The following is a 21,629-nucleotide window of genomic DNA, read 5'->3' as shown; positions in this document are numbered from 1 at the left end:
AAACACCCACAGGACCTTACGTCACTCTCCCAGGCAGCGCCACTAGATGTCGCCAGTGACGTCATCTGTCTGTGTCCGCGGTCTTTTTCGTAGCGAAGAAGAAGAACAGCTTCCGGCCGCGCAGCGCCCTTTCGCTGTATTTGTGTCCTGAAATTGTACAGAAAAATAACCAGGAACTGTCCTTATCGTCCAGGTGGAGGCCACATTAGCCGAGAGGGGAACTTGATGTGACGCTTTCATGCTGAAAGATGTCTGTGGTGTTTGACGGGAGTCCGCCGACAGCGATGCCGAGCTCTCACACTCTCAGCCCGCAGACTGCCCCGAGGTGAGTGGAGCGGGACGGTCGGACCCGGAGTCTGGTCAGTCCGTGTTTAATGTTTTATATTTCACTTAACTGTGCAGACAACAGCGGCTCAGACTCCTGTATGTCACTACATTGTTCTGTAGAGGCAGCTCATGAAGACAGCGACTGGACTGACAACATACACACTGAGGAAATGAGCAAAGCACGTATTTGTAAAACAGTAACCAGCAAATATTCAGTGTTTTTTATTTATATGACATTTTAATTGAATATATTTAAGGGCTTTAGTGCAACTACTAAGAAAAAATAACGTATGATTAACAATGTTAATGTTAATTAATAGTACTACTAGTTATTATTTCAGTTAATAATTATTATAATCAATGATAATTATTGATTAAAAGATTATAGAGCTAAAATGATTAGCTCATCCACACATAATTATTATCTGTTGATGATTAAATCCATTCATCCAAAAATGCCAAACATCACCTAGTTCCAGCTTCTCAGTTAAGACAATGTGTTGTTTTTCTTTGTCACATGTGATATAGAGCTGCAGATTAGTCATTTAATCAATTAAATTAAATTTTTATCACTTGATCAAAACATATTTTAATCATCTTTTTTTTAATCAATCAAAAATGCCAAATATTCTTCTTAAATGTGAGAATTTGCTGCTTGTCTTCATCATGTATGACAGTAAATGAAACTTTTTTTGGTTGTAGCCCAAATCTGATAGTAATCAAAACACTTCAACATGAAAATGTTTTTATTGTGATCACTTAAAATTGTGATTAGCAGTTTAAAGTATTTTCTGACAAATTTTGTACTCAGAGATTAGTCAGTTAATTAAGAAAAAGAGAGATTTTAGTCGCTGCCCCTCTCTTCTTCTTCTTCCTCTTTTTGTTTAAAAATATGGAGAAATACCTACCTTAGTGTCACAGTGACATCATTCCATTGTTTGCTTTAACCAACTTATAACCCAGAACCTAAAAATAAAGATACAAACCAGAGAAAAGCATTCAAATCTGATATTTGAAAGCTGTGTACAGAATCTCTGTATAGATTATTTTTGCTTATAAATAATTGATCAGTCACCAGACTGTTGAGGATTTATTTTCTGTGATTGATTAATCAACTAATGGTTTTAGGACTAATATACATATATTAGAGCTACAATGATTAATTTATTTAGCAATTGAAAGAAGATTAATATGCATATACAACTATTTTTATAGTCAAAAAAATGTTAATGACTGAAAAGCTGATATAGTCCAAAAAAACAACATATTTGTTGGTTCCAGCTTCTCATATAAAATGATTTGTAGCTTTTCTTTATTATGTATCACAGTAAATGAAATATTCTTTGGTTTTGGGCAGTTGGTCAACAAAACAAACAAGCAGTTTAAAGACATCACTTTGGGCTTCGGGAGGTTGTGGGTCTTTGAGTCTTTCACTACTTTTTAAATGATTAATTGATAAAATAATTGATAATAACAACAATGGTTAGTTGCAACTTGAAAATATGTTTCTCTTTCTTGTTGAGGTGATGTAGAAATACATCTTTATGGGCAGTTTGAATTGAACCTTCCCCTCTTACACACATACAGGCATACACCTCTTTTTTCTTGCTCCTTTTCCTCATCATTTTCTGCTCATAGATGCTAAATCATTTCATCCTGTCCACCCCTCTCCTCTAGTGCCCAGGAACTGTCTCAGGAGATCAAGTCCTTCATCAGTGGCGTTGACACCGTTCAGGGCCGGAAGCTAAGTGTCCGGGAACACGCCCGCTGTGCTGTGCGGTTGCTGCGCTCTGTCCCAGCCTGTCGAGGGGCGGTGCTGGAGCATCTGAGGGGCGTGTATGATGAGCATGTCTCCGCCTTCCTGCACAACCTTGAGACAGAGGGGGATGCCAGCTCCGGGGTCAGCTCTAACCTGGAGGACATCATACAGGTGGGAATGAAAATATTAATAAAGATATGAACATTACAGGCCGTTTTCATTAAGTCTTCATTGAGGATATACATCACCAAATCAACTGAAGTGTATTTGTATAGCCCAGTGTCATATAAAGTGTCTAAATCACTGGTCGGTTAAATTCCTCAGGAAATGGTTTTAATTATTTCTGTTGGTCAATAGGAGGTCCATGCTGTGCTATCAGAGTTCATCCGACTCAACCCCCGGGCCTGGGCCCCCCTGGTATCCGCCTGGGCTGTGGACTTGTTGGGCCAGCTGAGCAGCAAGCACGCTGGGCGCAGGGTGGCGCCCCACTCCTCCAGCCTCAACGAGCTGCTCCAGCTCTGGATGTCTTGTGCTGCCACTCGGTCCCTCATGGAGGCCTACTCCCAGTGTTTGGCCGCCATGCTGGCCTGGTGCCCTGATGCCTGTGTGGATGCGCTGTTGGACACCTCAGTTCAACATTCCCCGCATTTTGACTGGGTGGTGGCCCACATTGGGTCTGCCTTCCCAGGTACTATCATCAGCCGAGTCTTGGCATGTGGACTCAAGGACTTCTGCTCTCATGGCGCCAAGGACCAAGGGCTGATGGTGATGGGAGTGGATAAAGGCAACAGAGTGCCCAAGATTGGCTCGGTGGTGGGAATCCTCGGACACCTTGCGGTGCACCACTCTGACAGCATCAGGAAGGAGCTGCTCAGGATGTTTCAGGAGAGCCTGAGTCCATCAAGTCCTCTCTCTCCCACTTCATCCTCCACCTCCTGGGAGAGTTCCCCTCAGCTTCGTCGAGCTGCTGTACCATTTCTGCTACAGCTAGCTGCAATGTCCCCCAACCTCTTTGGTGCTGTGTCTGCAGAGCTGGTAGAGCTATTACGCCCCCCTGTCCTGCTCCAGCTGCAGGCCTTGCTGCAGGGCCTCCCCAGAGAGGAACTGGATAACATGCTGGGCCTTGCTGTCCATCTCATTAGCCAGAGTCCTTCAGGAGGGCCCCGCGTCCTCCGTTTCCTGGCAGACACTGCAACCCCAGCCTCTGTCATCATCTCTGGTCCAACACCCTCACCTCATGAAGGAGTCAGAGAAGGTTGTGACCGCCTCCTCCAGATGCTGCTTCTGCATCTCCACAAGCTGGTCTTCAACCGCTCAGATGGAGTTGAAGGAAATCCTCATCACTCTGCTTCCTCTCAGCCCCAGCGGGTCATCCCCTTCTTGGAGGAGCTGCAGTCTCATGTGGGTGAGCTCTGTGCCGAGACGCTACGACTGGAGAGAAAACGTCACCTCTGGCTTCACCAGCTTCTGTGTCTGCTCTCAGTGTATGGGGGTCCCAGCGTGGCCACCGAGGCCCTCTGCCAGCTACTCACCCAGGCCCGCAACCCAGAGGAGCTGGCTCTGGCCTGGCAGCTTCACACCACACTCTCCTCCTGCATGGTGGGACTCATTCCTGCTGCTGTGGCTCGCTGTGTGGCCCAGATCCATACACACACCCTGGGGCCCCGACAGCTGAGACAACTACTGCTTAACCTGGCCGCAGCCATCCAGAGTCAGGATGAAGAGAGACGAGGCTCAGCGGGCGCTCAGTCCTCAATGGCCATCCAGGTGGGCTCAGCGGTCTCAGGACACCTCCATGATTTTGGCCCGCTCCTTCTCCACGGTGACCCGGCTGTATCTCATGCCACAGTGCGCCTCCTGTCCTGTAGCCCCCTCCCTCGCACCTCCTCCCCAGCACACCTGCTTCTGCTTTCCCGTGCTGCTGTCACTCATTTCTTTCTGGCGCTGCGGAGGAGAGGAGAAGGGGGGAAGATGGGAAGAGATGGGGGACAGGCAGGCGAGGCGGTGAACTATTCAGTCCTGCTCCTGTCCCGTTTTGCGGCATACTCTCCGCTCACTCTCAAGGCAGTGCTTCAGCAGCTGGTTGAGGGAGCGCTTCACAAAGGCAACGCTGACCTGTTTGGAGGGCAGATCGCAGACATGTCTGGTGCCCCGGTGCCTTCCCCCTCTGTGTCCCCTGATCTTGGAGCCTCCCTGCTGGACATCAACTGTCGGTTCGGCACCACCGTCAACTTTTCTGGAAGTGTGTGGTCTGTGTTTCATGCCGGGGTGATCGGCAAGGGGCTGAAGATCCGCACCATCACACAGCTGCCTGACCCGTCTGGGGTCATCCAGGTGAGCTGGAAAATCTAAATTCTGTAGTTGGACCGAAATGTAGGTAAATACCGATTAGGGAAGTTATTTTCTGTATGAAGTGGCCCATGTGCACTGATTGAACATTGTCTTTTCAATCTGTTTGAGCTTGAGACAAAATTTTCTAGCAAACATTTCATAGGAACATTTATTTCTGCATGTGAGTATTATCTCAAAAACAGATCAAAAACAGAAGACTTTGTGTAGTAAGTGTGATTATATGTTCTTTGTGTTTGATGTGCTGCAGCAGAAAAGACTGAATATATTTCAGTGTGTCACCATCACTGTCTTCTCTCTGTAGAACGTCCAGACTCTGCTGGCTGTCGTAGTCCAGTGTTGCAGCTCCTCTGGTCTCAATGGCTCCATCAACGGCTCACGACCACCATCTGACCCTGACGAGCCACCGCCCATCAATGCAGAGGCAGCCAAGGTTGTAGCAGTCACACTGGTGGAAAACGTCTGTCCAGATGTGGCCAACGGGGAGCTGTCCTGGCCCCCAGAAGAGCACGCCCGCACCACGGTGGAGCGAGACATCCACATTCGACGTTGCTTTGAGGCCCATCCGGTACTTTTCCCTCTGCTTCAGGTGGTGGCCGCCGGACGCCCGGCTCTCTGCTACTGCTCCGCTGTGCTCAGAGGCCTCCTGGCCACTCTGCTGGCCCACTGGGAGGCGTCCCGTGAGATGTCATCCACAGACTCCCCGTGGCACCTCCAGGCCTCCTGCCTCCTGGTGTCATGCATGGGAGAAGGCCAGCTCCTGCCTCCTGTGCTGGCCAATGTCCATGAAGCCTTCCCCCACCTCACTCCCTTTGAGGTGAGGCTGCTGCTCCTGGCTGTGTGGGAGTATGTGAGGGGCAATGGACCAATGCCCCAGAAGTTTGTCTTCAGCTCAGAGAAGGGCCTGTTCTGCAGGGATTTCTCTCGGGACGGTGACGTGGCAAGATATGTGGCACCGATTCACAGCGTCCTGCATAAAAACATAGATAGACTGGGACACCTGTGCTGGCGGTTCCAGCTCTGAAGGGCAGTGAACTGTGGGGAGGGAATAAATAGATGCAGTAAAATAGATGTAATACTGTGTTACATTGTTCTGAGAGTGGACTGCAAAGTTACTATCACTGTACTACAGTTTCATACAAGTTGTGTGTGTGTGTGTGTGTGTGTGTGTGTGTGTGTGTGTGTGTGTGTGTGTGTGTGTGTGTGTGTGTGTGTGTGTGTGTGAACTGTTTGTACCATATTTTTCAACTTTTCTAACAGGTTGTTTCTGTAGGAAGGACAATGGGACGAAAGAAATTGCAAACATGTATGTTGTGTTAATGTAGCCTTAATAAATCATTTCAGTTCAGAAATACAACATAACTTTACTGATCTTTTCTAGAATGTTTTTTTATAATTTTCACATCTCTTGTCATATTCACAAACTGTTATTTCAACCACTATACAAAATAAATCCTCATTGGGTCCCAGCTCGTGTCTTGAACTGAACGTCCTTGTTGATGCTGAAATGTATCATCACAGGTGATTCAGGTGACCACCAGGTGACCACCACAAAGTCTTATTACCTCGTTCTTTACATCCTTAAATCCTTAAACCAGTGGTTTCCAACATTTTTGTGCTGAGAGTCAGAGCTGCAGTTATGTTTTTGGGTTGTCTGTCCTTCCCATTCTCATGGACGCAGGACTCGAGGATGGACTGATTACAATTTGTTGGTCAAAGGTCAAAGTCTCTGTGACCTCACAGAACTTGTGTACGCTAATTATGATGCAGTTTAACTCAAATGTCTATAAGGATAAAATACATTGATGACATTTTATATCCAAAGGGTCAAATGTCAACTTCACTGTGACATCATAGTGTTCTGTAAAATCACATCTGGCTATTATTCCATGCTGGACCTCAGGAGGGGGAGATTGTGACCATATTTCCTGCAACTTTGCCTGGTTGGTGGAAACATACAACTGCGAGGTGGTATTTCTTTTTTAAAATTTTTTATACAAAACGCCAAATTGCAGGGAAGGGTTTTTCCTTCTAAGAGACTGTTTGATTTAAATAGCTTTTAGAGGCCTTTTGAGGTAAATCTACTGTTTTCACAAGAAAAATGCAAACATTGGAGAGAATTTAGAAAAATAAACAGAACTTGATGTAGCAGAATTTAGATTTTGAAGAGCTAAATGATTTGATTCAAGATTTTCAAGGATCTCTCTTATCTTCTGGCCTCATTGTGGCAGATTTTGATTGTTTTCTTCTCAAATTGAAAGATTAAAGCTCTAAAGAGCCAGCACTTCACAACATGAAAAATATAAATGTGCATGACAACATGAATCCTCTTTGGACCCCTTGAAGGAGCCCGACTCAGGTTGGGAACCCTTTTATTGTTAACCCATGCATGTGCAAGTATACAGTAAGGATGAAATAGTTTGTCTTGTGACAGCGCTGCCGCATATAAGTGATGCAAAACAAGAAAGTCTACATAAGGTACAAAAGCACAATCACTTGTACCAAAACAAGTGCAAAACTGACGGGACAAAACAGCGCTAGAGCTGTGCGAAAATGTAGTGTATAAATCGAATTGAACTAGTTTGATAATAGATTTATTATTTTAGTCACTTTAAAGCAAAAAATGTGAGAATTCGCTTCTCTTCTTGGTCTTAAATTATAGTGAATTGATTTTTTTTTCGTTTTTGCACAAAACCATTTAATGAAAATAATTATTAGTTTTTACTATTATTATATTGTTAGTTATTAGCCCTAAAATATTGTAAACAACTTACTAATTGTAAACACTGGCTCTTATGGGAGAATGGTCTGGGTACTGCGGGACCACAGAGTTATGATTTATTGCATGAGACCGACACGTAGTCCGTCCAGTGGGAACACCGGGACTCATCCGGGACTCATCCGGGACCCGTGTGTGCGCTTCTCTGATTGGAGCTTAGAGATGACGTGTCATCTATTCATACGGAGTTTTTTTTTTAAAACAACAAATATTTCGGTGCGTTGTGGTGACTCTTCCTTTTTAACGATCTTTGTTGCGGAGTGAAATGGGCGGAGTTAAGCGGGATCATAATCAAGATGGCCTCCTTCACTGAAAGGTGAGACAAAGCAGTTCCGCTCTTTCATCGTGGATTTACCGTGTGTTTGATATATTATCGGTCCGGGGGAAACCGGGGGTAACCGGCCCGGCTGCACACTCGGTGAACGGGTCAGCAGACTGTTGGTTTTGGGGTTTAACGGTCGATAGGAAGGAAGATCACACTGGAAAAGTCGAGATCCCCTCAATTGAATTAGCGGTTTGACAGCGGTCTGTTAGCACGGTGTCCTGAGGTTTCCTAAAGGTAAATAACGACGACAACGCTATCAGACAACCAGCTGTTAATTCGCTTGTAAAAGACTAATACACTGTTGTTGCCACATTCATAATTAGTGCATGTGTTCTATTGTTATTTTCCGTTATTCCGATTGCCTGCGAGCTAGCTCGCATTAGCCGATACGTTAGCTAATGCTGTCTCTTGGCATTATTTCAGACAAATCACATCGGCCGGCTCTGACAGGAGTACAAGGGCTGGGAATAAGTCTCTGCCTGCAGGCTCAGGGTGTAACATGAAAAATGGAGCCCTGGATAGTGTTTTAAAAGTTAATATATGCACAGTGTGGCTGCAGCAGGCTGAGGAAACGGGAAATGGTTGAATTAGCAGACACTTTCTGGCGCTGTCTTTCTTTGGAAGACACGTTTGACCTCCATAGCTGGATCAAAGTCCGGGAGTGTTTCTGTGGCAGTGGGTGTTTTTGTGTAACTCCTATATACGTGCTGTAGAGTGACTCGGGTATTGCTCAACCAAATGTGACTCAATGAATTGAAGAGGTGACTTGGTTGCAGTCAAACCATCTTTAAATATAAGTTGTCTCCTTGATTTTCTTTGTAGGATGGCACCTGTTTTGGTGCTGTGGCTGGCTGTGTGCCTCAGTGGGACGTGGGCTGTGGACAAGGGCAACTTCAAGACCTGTGACCAGAGTGCCTTCTGCAAGTGAGTGCAGGACGGGGAAAAAATTATTCATTTACTCGGTTAAAGTTATTGTTGCTTGAGTTAAAAAAAAAAAACATGTTTACTAACACTTGGTTTTAAACAGGCGTCAGCGAGCATTGAAGCCTGGGGAGTCTCCCTATCGAGCCCTGCTGGAGACCATGGAGCTGACCAACACGAGACTCACCCTGCAGCTCATCAACGACAACAACAAGGTAAATCACACATAAAAAGGAAGTCGACACTGGAAGGATTTTTGTTGGGACAGGGCTCCTAACATCAAGTCTTGTAAAGTGTCTTCTTTTGGACGTTACCCTCCTTGCAAAACGTCCCACAATGTAATAAATCACAAGCGGCTCATGTTTTTGAACTGTCAGCTGAAAGTGAAATATGTGGACATTAGGCCCATTTCCCAGAATGACTGCTTACTAATACTCAAGTAAACTTTGACATGTAGTCATTAGAGCACCAGTTACCAGTGTTTCCCCGTCCTTGTGGTATCAAAATAAAATGCCTACTATGATAGGTATTTAAGTGTTATGCAGAAAAAATGGCCCTCGGCTGAACCCATTCGCCAACTTCTGCTTTAGTGTTCATCAGATAATAATTAACCCCCCCCCCCCCCCCCCCCCCCACTCCCCTTCTACCCCTCTCTCTGTGTTTGGCTCTCAGGTGCGTCTGCTGCTTGAGCTCTACCGTCTCCAGGGAAACATAACAAGGGTGAAGATTAACGAGCTGAAGCCGCTGAAGCCTCGCTATGAGGTCCCAGACGTGCTCATCAGGGAGCCACCTACTGAGCCGTAAGTCTCCCACTGGAGTTTAGGAGGAGGTTTTAACGTTACCGAGTTAAACTAAAGAGGCAAAATTAACAATTTCTATCTGTTGTCCTGCCATTGTCAGTTTTATGAATACAACCAAAAGACTATACAGACTTACTGTAGGTGGCAGATGAGTATGGAAGGCTTTCAATATGAAGAAAGAGAATGATGCTATAGCTTTATGTGACATGTCACAGTAGGTGAGACGAGGTATTAATATTACCATCAGCGATGGCTGAATTCCATTTAGCTGCCTCGTTTTCAGGGTCCTGGTGTTGTGCATCTTGGCTGGGACATTTGAATAGAACAGAGCCGCTGTTAATGTTACTAGCGTCACCTGTGCTTTTATTACTATGAGGAGTTCAAATGTCAGCTGATGAAAAGGCATTGAGTAAATAAAAACCTCTTAATAAAGTGAAAACATCATGAACATTTTATTTAATTGTAAATATTGAATGGCGGTCGAGCCTGAATCCATGGTTCATAACTCGACTGTAAAGGTGGCAGGAATGTGAGCAATGAAACTCTGAATATAAATTCTTCCCCTAAAACAAAAGAGGCCACTTGAAAAAGAGCCAGCCTATTCACATAATTGCTTTCTGGCTTTATCTCTCACTATCATCTCAAACTTCCAACCTTGAAGTTTAGTCTGGCTTCAGTTGGGTATAATAACAGTCTGGAGCAGATAATAGACTGATGATAAAAGACGGTTCTAATTGAGTTCTTTTAGTTTTTGCCCTCACTTTTCTTTATCAAAATTAAATCCTCTCTTGACCCTCATTTCCTCTCTCCCTCTGCTCTCCACCTCAGCCTGTCTCTCTTGTCTCAAGACGAGAATGGGGTGGTGCTGTCCCTGGGCGCGGAGTCTCAGAGGGTCATCGTCAGTGCCCGACCCTTCCGACTGGACATCATGGAGGGACGTGAAGTGCTGATGTCGTTGAACTCGCGTGGCCTGCTGGCCTTTGAGCACCTGAGGATGCGCAAGGACACGTGAGAAACCACGCATTCACACACGTTTACAAATACCAGCCCTCTCTTTTAATCCACGTTCTCACTCCGTGGATGATTTCTATTTTTGTTCCCATGAAATGGTTTGTTTTTTGAGTATTGTCTGACTCGTTGTTCTGTCCTCTTCTCCCTATCATCCTAGTTTCTCCTATAAAGTAACTAGCACAGTGGCTAGCGTGTGGGATAATATCAAGAGGGTATTCACTAGGTAAAGATCCTTAAGATTTGTAAGTGTGTATTCTGTTCCTTGTGCCAGTGCTGCCAACAGTGACATAAAATGTAGGGACTCCCATCACACCAAGTTCTGTCTCTAGCCTCAAATGTGACAGTGGCCCTGTTCAGACCTGGTATTAACATTCATCTTCATTGATCCGATCAGAAGTGGTCAGGTTTGTGATCGGATCTCACTTCCCCGCTCATATGCACATAAACAGGTATGTGTTGTTGGGCCAGTCCAATGGATGGGTCGGTTGTCAGCGTGCTTGTGTGTATGTAGAGAGAGTGGGGCACGGAGGGGTTGAGCGAATCCTTGCTCTGCTCACAGCTCTACAGTGAAATAAAGTTTTATCCATTTGAAATAGTAAAATATTTTCAGGTCAATAGGAAACTGTGACGGACTCATTAGACAGAGGACGTCAGTAGAGGAGGCGGTCCTTCAGTGTGGCCCAGACCACCTCCAGAGTGATCGGATCTCAAATGTGTCCTCAATGTGTCTTGGGTGTGTTCACACATGAACTTACACCTGAGATGATGTTAATACCAGGTCTGAACAGGGCCTGAGAGTGAAAGAGAAAGCTGTGGGTGAGTGTGTGCATGGCGGTGTTTGATTTGATCCAGAATTAAGGCGTCACTTTGGCCCTGACTGTCATCATCCCTGTATTTTCAAAAGATAATTTAAATAGTGACAGAATATGAAGATGTTGATTTTTCATTTTATTTCATGAAACAAAAGGAAAAAAATCATCCCAATCATGAGAAAACACCTTCACTGCAGGATCTCAGATCAGTGTCTGATTAACTCAATCATACACCTCTAGTCATTTCAGCAGCTCGTTGATAAACTAATATAACACTGCAACTGCATGATTGACTGGGTCTCTTCACTCGTTATGTTGACTTAAATTATTTTACGCTTGCTCAGTTTACAAAGAGGACTAACCGCAGTAGTTGAAAAGTAATGCTAGTGCTGAGTGTTTACTGGTTTAGAGCGCAGATGAGAGCGCTGAGTTTGAGTCCACACATCTATCTACTGTAGTCTGTAGTCAGGCATCGCTGCGCTCTTCCCAAACCCAACAGCAACATCTCTCTTTGTGGTTATGCTTCTCTTTGCATTTTTGCATTTTCTAGGTGTAAGAATTTCCTTCAGTTGGGGACAGTTTTCCTCAGACCACGGTGCTTCTTTTGAGATCTAGTGAAAACAAACCTTCGTCACCACGGCCTCTTGCATGTGTGCTGCTGCAGATCATGCACTTCCACAGCTGTGTGTGACAACCAGAAGTATTTTCAGTTCAGGGTTTGTGTGAAAAGGTCTTTGGTGCTACACCATGGCCTCCATTACACCTCGGTACAGTCAGATCCACTGGGTCCCAGTTGGTCCTTTTTTAAGGAGCCCTGTAGGTGTTACATGCCGCGGTCTCTAGAGCTCCTGTCCCATGATTCCTAGCCTGAAATAGCCACAAGGTAGGGAGCTGCTCAGTCTCCTTTGTCATTAAAGTTAAGTCATTCAACACCTTGTAGAGTACTTGTTAGTAGTCAGTGTGGTGTCAGGGGGGCAGTCCCCAACCTCCCTGTTTTTATGTCCTTTTTCTTTTATCATAGATTATTATACTCCCATACATTGTCACTCTTCACAGGAGAGTGTGATTTTGTCAAAGTGACACATTTTTCTTTTTCCTATACCCCCCCCCACCTCACCCTACACTGTGCCATGGAGCAGTCAGGCAGACCCAGAGGCCGAGAAGAAAGAAGAGGCTGATCCGTCTAACCAGGCCGAGGTACTCTGCACTAAAATACCAGCTCTTTTCCTCTCTCTCAATTTTATTTTAAAGACACTGTTTCTACATCGTCTTATTTCTGTTTTCCTTCAAGGCAGCAAAAGAAGAAGAAGAAGAAGAAAAGGTAGAAGATGGGATGTGGGAGGAAACGTTTAAATCGCACTCAGACAGCAAACCTAATGGTAAGTCATACGTCTGTTTTCAGTTCTTTTTGATGTAATTATCTGAACCATATTATCCAAATATGTGCATGTTAATTAAGTGTTTGTGAGGTGTTTTTCAGACCAGCTGAATGACAAATGTAAAAACCTAGGCTCTAAAATCACTGGGACCATTATATAGTGAATAAAAACCTCCTCCTAACTAATTATTATTGGCTGTTCTCATCCCACAGGTCCATCTGCTGTTAGTTTAGACTTTTCATTGCCGGGTGTAGAGCATGTATACGGCATCCCAGAACACGCAGACACCCTGAGGCTCAAAACAACAGAGTGAGTGGCAACAGCAAGTCATATTTCACATACAAAATGGAGTTTGACTTTTCTTCCACGTTGCTTTTCTTCTACATGTGTGAGTAGAGTCTTCACTGTACTGGATCAAGCCCGTGTATGTGTTTGTGTGTTCCAGTAATGGAGATCCATATCGGCTCTACAACCTGGATGTCTTCCAGTATGAGCTGTATAACCCTATGGCCCTGTACGGCGCCGTCCCAGTGATGTTGGCCCACAACGCCCAGCGGACCACAGGCATCTTCTGGCTCAATGCTGCTGAAACCTGGGTGGACATTAGCTCCAACACAGCTGGAAAGGTATGTCTTTCCCACCTGCATTTTAGCTACATGAGTTTAATTGTTTAATTATTTCAGTTTTACTTTTTGGATCCTGGGTCATAGTTTGGTTAAAAGGGCCATAGTGACTGTCTGCTGTAAATATCACAGTCATTTATTCACCTTCATTGTCCACAGACGGTGTTTGGAAAAATGCTGGATTATGTTCAGGGCTCCAGTGAGACTCCACAGACAGATGTGCGTTGGATCTCTGAGAGCGGCATCATTGACGTCTTCATTATGCTCGGACCAACACCCAAAGATGTCTTCTCTCAGTATGCCTCCCTCACAGGTAAGAAGATGGATGACTGGCCATTTACATGAACGCTCATTGTCTTCTCTTCCCTTTCAACGTAGCACCGTCGAGTTCTTCATCCTGAAGTTAATGTAATGCTCTGCAGAAAAACAAGTAACAACATGTGGAATTGCTGTGGTTTAGTGTCTGACTCGTTACATTTGATTCATATTATTACATGAAACAAAATGTTGGCTAAATAGAACAATGGCTGACAAGCTAATAAGAATAGTTTCTACTACTGTCTTTATGATCTTTTTTGTGAACAAAGGTAATCTCATTACTGCTAAACTGTAATTCATCACAGCATCACAAAGATATTTACAGTTGTGTTAAATGGAGAATCTGGATTTCAAGAGCTCCTTCGCGACTTAAATTCATCTGCAGAGAAACTGTGATGTCAAACAATTTGACTCATTTTACTATGAGATCAGTGGTGGTTCAGATATTTTCCTACAAAGGCATTGGCTCAGGCTTTAACAAATCACCTAGTTATTTCATTTAATTTATGTAAAATAAAATGTTTGATTGCCTGATATCATGTTTCCTTCAGGTACCCAGTCCTTCCCTCCCTTGACTTCCCTGGGCTACCACCAGTGCCGCTGGAACTACAATGACCAGGAAGACGTGCAGTCAGTGGACGCAGGGTTCGACGAGCACGACATTCCCTATGACTTCATCTGGCTTGATATTGAGCACACAGATGGGAAACGCTATTTCACCTGGGATCCACACAAGTTTGCGACACCAAAGGAGATGCTGCAGGGTCTCATGGACAAGAAACGCAAGGTACAGATGATTAAAAATCCAGCAGCAGTTCTGGATCCACAACCTCATGGGTTTTCACACCAGAGGTTTTTACACTGACTCAGGACTTTCCTCTCATTTTCCTTTTCAAATATTTTTTTTTATAGATGGTGGCCATTGTGGACCCTCATATCAAAGTAGACAGCAACTACAAGATCCATAATGAAATCCGTTCGCGGGGTTTCTATATCAAGAGCAAAGATGGTGGAGACTATGAGGGCTGGTGCTGGCCTGGTAAGTCTGCATCAATCACCAGGAAATGTATAGAAAATGCTTTTCTAAATATGCTTAATGAACTAGATCTTCACTGAGTTATAGTGACATGTTTGTCCGTGTGCTAAGATCTTCATTATTACTCCTTTATAATTCATGTTTCTATCACATTCCTTTCTGTTCGTACTCTCTCTCCCGGGAACGGATGACGTGCTTTAGGTAGCGCCGGCTATCCAGACTTCACTCGTGCAGACATGAGGGCCTGGTGGGCCAGCATGTTCGCCTACGATCAGTATGAGGTGAGCTGCGAGGACATTCCTGAGATGAGATGGTGAAGATTTAGCATGCTAGCTGCTGCTCTGTGTGCAGTGACTGGAGAACACTCTGAGAATGACCTAAAGATAATTTCCTTAAACCTTTAACTACAAAGTGGCTCCTTTTGTGGTTATCCTGGCTGTGAGATTTACATCAACAATCTCTGTCCACTCTCCAGGGTTCCATGGAGAACCTGTACACGTGGAACGACATGAATGAGCCATCAGTCTTTAACGGGCCAGAGGTCACAATGCACAAGGACGCAATGCACGGAGCCTGGGAGCATCGTGACGTGCACAACACCTATGGCTTCTATGTGGTGGGTGCATATAAATTATCTGTGGCTTTGTGTGGAAAACTGAACCTTAATGTCAAACTTGTCTCTAAACTCTGGATAATTTAGACTTTGCATTTCATGTTTTTTTTTTTTAGTCTGGTCATGCATGAATGTAACCACTGTTACATAACTGAGTGCTGAAGATAAACCAATGTGTTAGCAAAATAAAATGACCTGTAGCCGTTAAACAGCTGTGGACAGGTGAATTTATCATTGTACTTTTCCTTGATGTTCTGCTGCCATTTTCCAACAGTGGGAATAAAATGTGGGACATTATGATTTTTAACATAGTCTTAGTGATATTATACTGTACATTGTTCACAGACTGCTTTCATACTCAGATTATCTAAAAATCAGATGATGTTGGTTAAAATGGCCACTCCACTGATTATCATCTGTACAACCTGCAGCAAATGGCCACAGCGGAGGGTCTGATCCAGAGGTCAGGAGGAGTTGAGCGGCCGTTTGTTCTGACCAGAGCCTTCTTCGCTGGATCACAGCGATATGGTGAGTCCTTCATGGCTTTTACTATTCATTCTAAACACAACTTCATTTTACTTAACTGTAATCCTGGGAACACACTCGTGAAGATCTGCCATCGCAAATTTCATGATTCACTTCACTTCACAGTCGTTTTTGTTTAGGTTCAGTGTTAGTCAGATGAGTTTTGTCCATATTCAGCTGTGAAAGTGGTTGATTTAACTGTGAGGGGTCCAACAGTCTGAATCACTACATTTAATGACTTTTTTACTTCTGATATTGTGTGTGTGTGTGTGTGTGTGTGTGTGTGTGTGTGTGCAGGTGCTGTGTGGACAGGAGATAATGCTGCTGAGTGGGACCATCTGAAGATCTCTATCCCCATGTGTCTGAGCCTGGGCCTGGTTGGAATCTCTTTCTGTGGTGGTGAGTAAAGTCAAACTTTCAGTCTGCTGCTGCACTGGAGGTTTGTCCCTCTGGTCAGGGCAAAGTGACCGACTGATTTGAAGAACAATATATTGTTGGAACTTGTAAAAAGTATCTTGGTTTGTTTTTAAAATCACTTGATTTATTTGTGTGAGAAGTTTTTTTTGAATAGATTTAACAATGTTTAAATCTAAACTATGTTGCTGCCCTTTAAAGTTTACATTTAACTGTAACTAAGTGGTGGTTATTATGTCATACTCACTGTAACATAACAAAAAGGCTTACACTTAGAAACAACAGTGGAGCAGCACTGACACTAAAATGAATTTTTCCTCTAAAAACAGTTTTAATTAGAATTAATTTGACGAGGGCACAGAGCTCCCCAGAGTGTTTGTTTATGTTGTCATGGAAACATCCACTGACAAACTGCATGAGGTGTTACCATGGTGACAGCACAGGCTCCCTGTGTCATCATCTAGCTGCAGCTATGTTGGCCATATGTCTCATGTACTGTTCAGAGTATGAAACTTCATTAATGATCAGACCAGTTGTTTTATGACGAATTCCAAGATCAGATTTAATATGAGAAACAAACAATTGAATTCCCTTTCAGTTCTAATCATGATCTCTAAAAATAGAAGATCTCAACTCGTTGTGTCTGTGTCTGATTTTGACATTTAAGACTTTGACACTTACCTCCTCCATCTCACAGCTGATGTCGGTGGCTTCTTCAAGTCCCCGAGCACTGAGCTGCTGGTGCGTTGGTACCAGACGGGGGCGTATCAGCCGTTCTTCAGGGCACACGCCCACCTGGACACACCCCGCCGTGAACCCTGGCTGTTCGGTCCAGAAAACACGGCGCTGATCCGTGAAGCGGTGCGCCAGCGCTACACCCTCCTGCCCTACTGGTACCAGCAATTCTACCTGGCACACCAAACTGGACAGCCCGTCATGAGGTGAGGACATGACTGGGAACACTGTGTGTTTGTGTCTCTCTCATGGTAACTTACCTGTAGCATCAACAAAATGGCATAGTTTTAGTTGAATCCATCTAATCCAGATATCAGTACCTGGTTCGTTTAGGTGTCTAACTAAAGAAAATATTACCAAGGCTTTTTGAAGTAGCTTCACACGACCAACCACAACTAAATCTGTCAATTATACTGACTCTGTTAAGCTCCTGCCTTTAAATCTCAAAGCAGATATTTTCTCACGTCTGTTATTTATGAACAAAAAGTGATAATGTAAAATCTGTACTGAAATGATTTGGAATAAAAATACAAACAGATGCGTTTTCTCTCATCTCAATCAGTGAGTTGACAGCATGAATACAAGTGAATTAGCTGTTATTACACCTTACAAAAATGCACAAAACATTTGGCCCCTAATCTGAATTATTATCATGCATAATGTTACATTACACTAAATAATTGTGTTATTAGTTTGAACTGAATCAGTATTGTGCATAATATAACGTCAGTAGGTGTGTAAAGGTTGGGTGACGACATGCTGACCCACAGAGCGTATTGTAAATTGGCGTCGTTCTTCTATGCTCACATGTGCTCCTCTGTTTCAGACCACTCTGGGTGGAGTATCCTCAGGATCCTGCTACTTTCGCTTTGGATGACGAGTTCTTGATCGGTGAGGAACAAACTCTAAAACAGGAAATTTATTTTTAAAAAAAAACATCAAAGCTGCCTCAAATTAAGTGGAGAGTCTCTGCAGCTCAGGGCACACAAGTAACTGTGCACTGTTGTAACTGTTGTGACATGATGTTGGGATGTGCTGGGTGTGAATCCGGCCTGTTTGCTGTGAGAACAGCTAAGATACAAGAGAACAAACCAAAAATAAAACTTCAGTAATGACAGTGAAGCAGATGGGATTCAAAGCAGTTGTCGTTTCCACTGACGTTACTTAACTCTGCTGCAGGGAGGGACTTATTGGTGCACCCAGTGACTGAGGAGGGAGCCAGGGGAGTCACCGCCTACCTGCCTGGTAAAGACGAGGTAAGAGGAGGAAACAGAGGTTTAATCACATCTTAAAGTTACTGTATCATTCTGGTGTCTTATGGCTGAGCTTCAGTGTTGAAGCTGAACTTGAATGTTTCAGTCAAGTGAAAGGTTTGTTCATTTCTTACAGGTCTTTGTGTCAATAACATGTCTGCAGATTTAGCTGCTCTTGGTATTAGTCCAACCACGATGAACCTCTGTTTTTGTGTATGTGTTTGTGTTTCTCAGGTCTGGTTTGATGTCCACACCTTCCAGAAGCACAACGGGGCCCAGAACCTTTACATCCCTGTCACCATGAGTTCTGTAAGACGCACACAAAGATGTACACAGTACTGTCATACAGCACTACGTCTGTGTGAAATGATGTGGTGATAATTCACACATCAAAACGTTCTACATTTCAAGGTCTTCCACATTCTTTAATAGTTAGTATTTTTCTTCACTTCTCTGGCTTTAACATGAAGCCTTTCGTCTTCTTTTCAGATCCCCGTTTTCCAGCGTGGTGGCTCCATTATTCCCAGGAAGCTTCGTGTTCGCAGGTCCTCCTCCTGCATGGAGCACGATCCCTACACTCTGTATGTGGCTCTTAACCCCCAGGTAACTCAAGTGTACACACTCTGCTGCTGCAAGACACAACTGTCATCTGCTGACGTGCTGCATGCTATGAAGCAAACGGTCGTCTTTGAAATTATGTCCTTTTTGTCTGACAGAGAACAGCTGAGGGCGAGCTCTACATAGACGATGGCCACACGTTCAACTATGAAAAGAAGGAGTTCATCCACAGGAGGCTGTCCTTCGCCAACAACGTCCTCTCTTCTCTGTGAGTGATGAATATTCTCTTAGTTTCAGTTAAAAAGGTAAAAATCCTCAGACTGTGATATATCAGAACATTTTAACTTGCTATTCCACAAAAAGAAAATTATAAAATATAAATAAAGCACAGTGAGACAAAAACAGATGCTGGTTCCTGTGATAACAGCAAAGAAACAACAACGAGACTAAAGATAAGATAAAGTGCTAAGTTGTGTGTGGACATTAAGAGGAACTCAGTTTTGTATTTTTATACCTGCTGACCACCATGTCTCTGCTTGGTCCACAGTGACCTGGCTCCAGATGCCCAGTTCACTACCCGCTCCTGGATTGAACGCATTGTCATACTGGGAGCCAGTAAGCCCAGCAAGGTTACCCTTAAAGCCGCTGGTGAGTCCTATACACAGCATTTCTCTCACATGTTAATGCTCATAGTTTGATTTATTTGAAGTTAGACTTTATGTTGGCAGAAGGAATCTGTTGAAATGCTTCTAGCTATTTCACAAGAGGCAGTTCAACAACATTTTGTTTCAAGAGTCAAATCGTCAATAAGACCCTGCAGTACAATGTTATTGGGAGCAATATTCTCAGTAATAGCATGTGAACATAGTTTTAAAGCCTTAGAGACGGTTGTTAAATAGTTTTGTAATAGCTAAGGTAGCGTGGAACTGAATCTACCTTTTCCGTTTCACTCTCTATATAAAATCTGTTGCTGTTCAGTGTTGCAAACAACCAGGTGACGTTGTAAATCGAACACCAGTGTTATTGGAGTGCCAAATGAAAATCTGTTAATATAGATGGCCTCTCAGCTGCTCAGGACATATTAACTCGTGTTCCAATACGACGTCTACTGCCAGAACTCACCTCCACAAATTATAATACCAAATGTTTTTGCTCAGCCTCTGAGCTCAAACACCATTTTGTGTGGACAACGAAACTTTGTCTGGACTTAAAGGAAAAGAAAATCTTTAGAGTGAAAAGGTTTGTACCTTTTACAAAACTGATGATATTTCTCTGGTATAAATTACTGCAAAGATTTTCATTGTGGGTGCTGTTTCCTGTAGGTGGCTGATTTCTAACTGAGCCAAATCAAATTGCACCCTCAGTAATACAGAGATCTTATTATGCCATGTTTTTTTGTTAAGATTGTCTGTTTGGCTGTCTGGATGAGATTTTGTCTTTTTTTTTTTTTTTTTTTTTTTCTCCTTTAACAGACGGTCAAGAGATTCTGATAGAGTTCGATTTTGATGCCTCCATGTCTGTGTTGACGCTCCGCAAGCCCGGCATGAACTCAGGGGAAGACTGGACCGTGATGCTTCAGTAACCACGGAGACAGAAGAGGAGGAGCAGGAGGAGAAAGTGACTGAAGTGGACTGAACAGGAGGAGAGAGGAGGGAGGGTGCTGATACCCAAGACTAACTGAAGCAAAACAGGATAGCCACCATGGAAAATAAAGACAAACACACACATCTAACACCCACAGTTTTCAGCCCTACACACACTCAGACACCTGAGTCCATGTAAACCTGTTAGTCATACTGAGCCACATAACGTCTGCCATGTCCCTCTTGTGTTCAGTCGCACTGTAATACCTAACAAAAAGGGTTACTACTAGATAGATAATTATGTTTTCAGATAGATAACAGAGCAACTCAAATCATGTTATTGTAATGAATCTTTGGGCTTAAGAAAGAAAATATTCAGGCACTTATGTTTTTTTTTGTTGTGTTTTTTTTGTCCCGCTTGGTTTTCCATCCACTCTGCCTCAGAAGAAAAATCACTGTGGGGGGGGTTGTTTGCCATTTAAAATGAAGGTTCACACTCAAAGCACATGCTCCACCTGCTGGTGATTCCCCGCTATCTGTTTCTGACTTGAAACTCCTCAGACATTCATTCCATCCCTCTTCACAAGCCAAGCACTTCAATCAAGTCACTTAGAGTTTGACCTTCTTTACTTGTAGCACATTTCATATATTTTAGGACTTTCCAACAATCCACACTGAACTTTCACCCTGCAGTTTCTTAATTTTCTTTCTTTCCAACCCCGGCCAGTTCTTTCATGTTTAACCTTTCCCTGAATTCCTAAGTGATTTTGTGCATGGAAATGATTCATTATCATAGAGTCACTGTAGAAGTGATTAGGTCGTTCAACTGCTGCACAGTGAGGGGATTTTCAGCTGTTCTTTTGAACAGACTTGACAGTGGGAATCACTTCAGGGGACTGAACCACTGAAAGTGTGGATCATCCTGTTGATGTGCTTTCTTTGTTTTATCAAGTTCTTTTTCCAGCATTGTTTACTAGATTATTTTTAATGCACTTGAGGAAGAGTGAGAACTTCAAAGTTGTTTAGATTTTCATGTGTTACTAGTTGTCAAGATGGTCCAGGATTTCCAGTGTGTCATTTGGATGTTAATGAACAGGTCAAATCCAATCCTTACAAGGTATTTCACGTGCATATATCCATTGAAAGCCTTCTTACTCACATGAAAATCAATCCTGAATGCAGACTGAGCAGAAATCAAATGACTCTCTGGAAACTCTGGTGTATGTCCTGTCTTGTCAAATCATCTGACCTTTTTTAGGGGTTTTGTTGTTCTGACTTTGTTACTTTGATTGTTTTTATGATCATGTTATGTACATGTTGCTGCAGTTTTGTTGGTGATGGCTTGACCTGGTGGAAATGGAACTGAAGAAACAGACTTCAGCTGTCAATCAAAGTTGTCAGATGTACTTTAAAAGATGAGACCAAGTGAAAATAAAGTTGACCAAATGTAAAAGAAGTCCCTGGTTTTTACTTAATTAAATTTAGACAGTGTCCTTTACCCACTAATTT

General features: G+C 43.5%; 2 protein-coding genes across 4 annotated transcripts; both read left to right on the top strand.

Moving 5' to 3' along the window:
- Positions 1-67: 67 nt before the first annotated feature.
- ints5 (integrator complex subunit 5) lies at positions 68-5,971 on the top strand. Its single transcript, XM_071457637.1, has 4 exons — positions 68-325; positions 2,005-2,257; positions 2,444-4,420; positions 4,740-5,971. Exons 1-4 carry the CDS (start codon positions 249-251, stop codon positions 5,457-5,459), a joined length of 3,027 nt encoding a protein of 1,008 aa, XP_071313738.1. The 5' UTR covers positions 68-248; the 3' UTR covers positions 5,460-5,971.
- A 1,469-nt stretch (positions 5,972-7,440) lies between these two features.
- Positions 7,441-20,612, top strand: ganabb (glucosidase II alpha subunit b). 3 transcript variants are annotated; one of them, XM_071457466.1, is made up of 25 exons: positions 7,441-7,530; positions 8,362-8,463; positions 8,567-8,675; positions 9,133-9,260; positions 10,089-10,268; positions 10,429-10,494; positions 12,223-12,280; positions 12,375-12,462; positions 12,675-12,771; positions 12,908-13,088; positions 13,245-13,398; positions 13,955-14,190; positions 14,316-14,442; positions 14,641-14,720; positions 14,915-15,055; positions 15,484-15,580; positions 15,875-15,976; positions 16,689-16,932; positions 17,553-17,617; positions 17,906-17,982; positions 18,214-18,288; positions 18,469-18,582; positions 18,696-18,805; positions 19,085-19,185; positions 20,010-20,612. In XM_071457466.1, the coding sequence occupies exons 1-25, from the start codon at positions 7,511-7,513 to the stop codon at positions 20,117-20,119; spliced, it is 2,862 nt and encodes a 953-aa protein (XP_071313567.1). In that variant the 5' UTR covers positions 7,441-7,510; the 3' UTR covers positions 20,120-20,612. The 3 variants fall into 3 exon arrangements, with proteins under 3 accessions (XP_071313567.1, XP_071313568.1, XP_071313569.1); XM_071457467.1 differs by lacking the exon at positions 10,429-10,494 and having other exon boundaries at positions 7,443-7,530; XM_071457468.1 differs by lacking the exon at positions 10,429-10,494 and having other exon boundaries at positions 7,504-7,773.
- The last annotated feature ends 1,017 nt before the right edge of the window (positions 20,613-21,629 follow it).

Source organism: Trachinotus anak, unplaced genomic scaffold, assembly GCF_046630095.1.
Source record: "Trachinotus anak isolate AG129_WGS33_773 ecotype Australia unplaced genomic scaffold, CSIRO_AGI_Tana_v1 ptg000021l, whole genome shotgun sequence".
In the NCBI taxonomy this organism is placed as follows: Eukaryota; Metazoa; Chordata; class Actinopteri; order Carangiformes; family Carangidae; genus Trachinotus; species Trachinotus anak.
The sequence above is the reverse complement of the archived record's forward strand: the minus strand, read 5'-3'. Positions and strand labels throughout refer to the sequence as shown.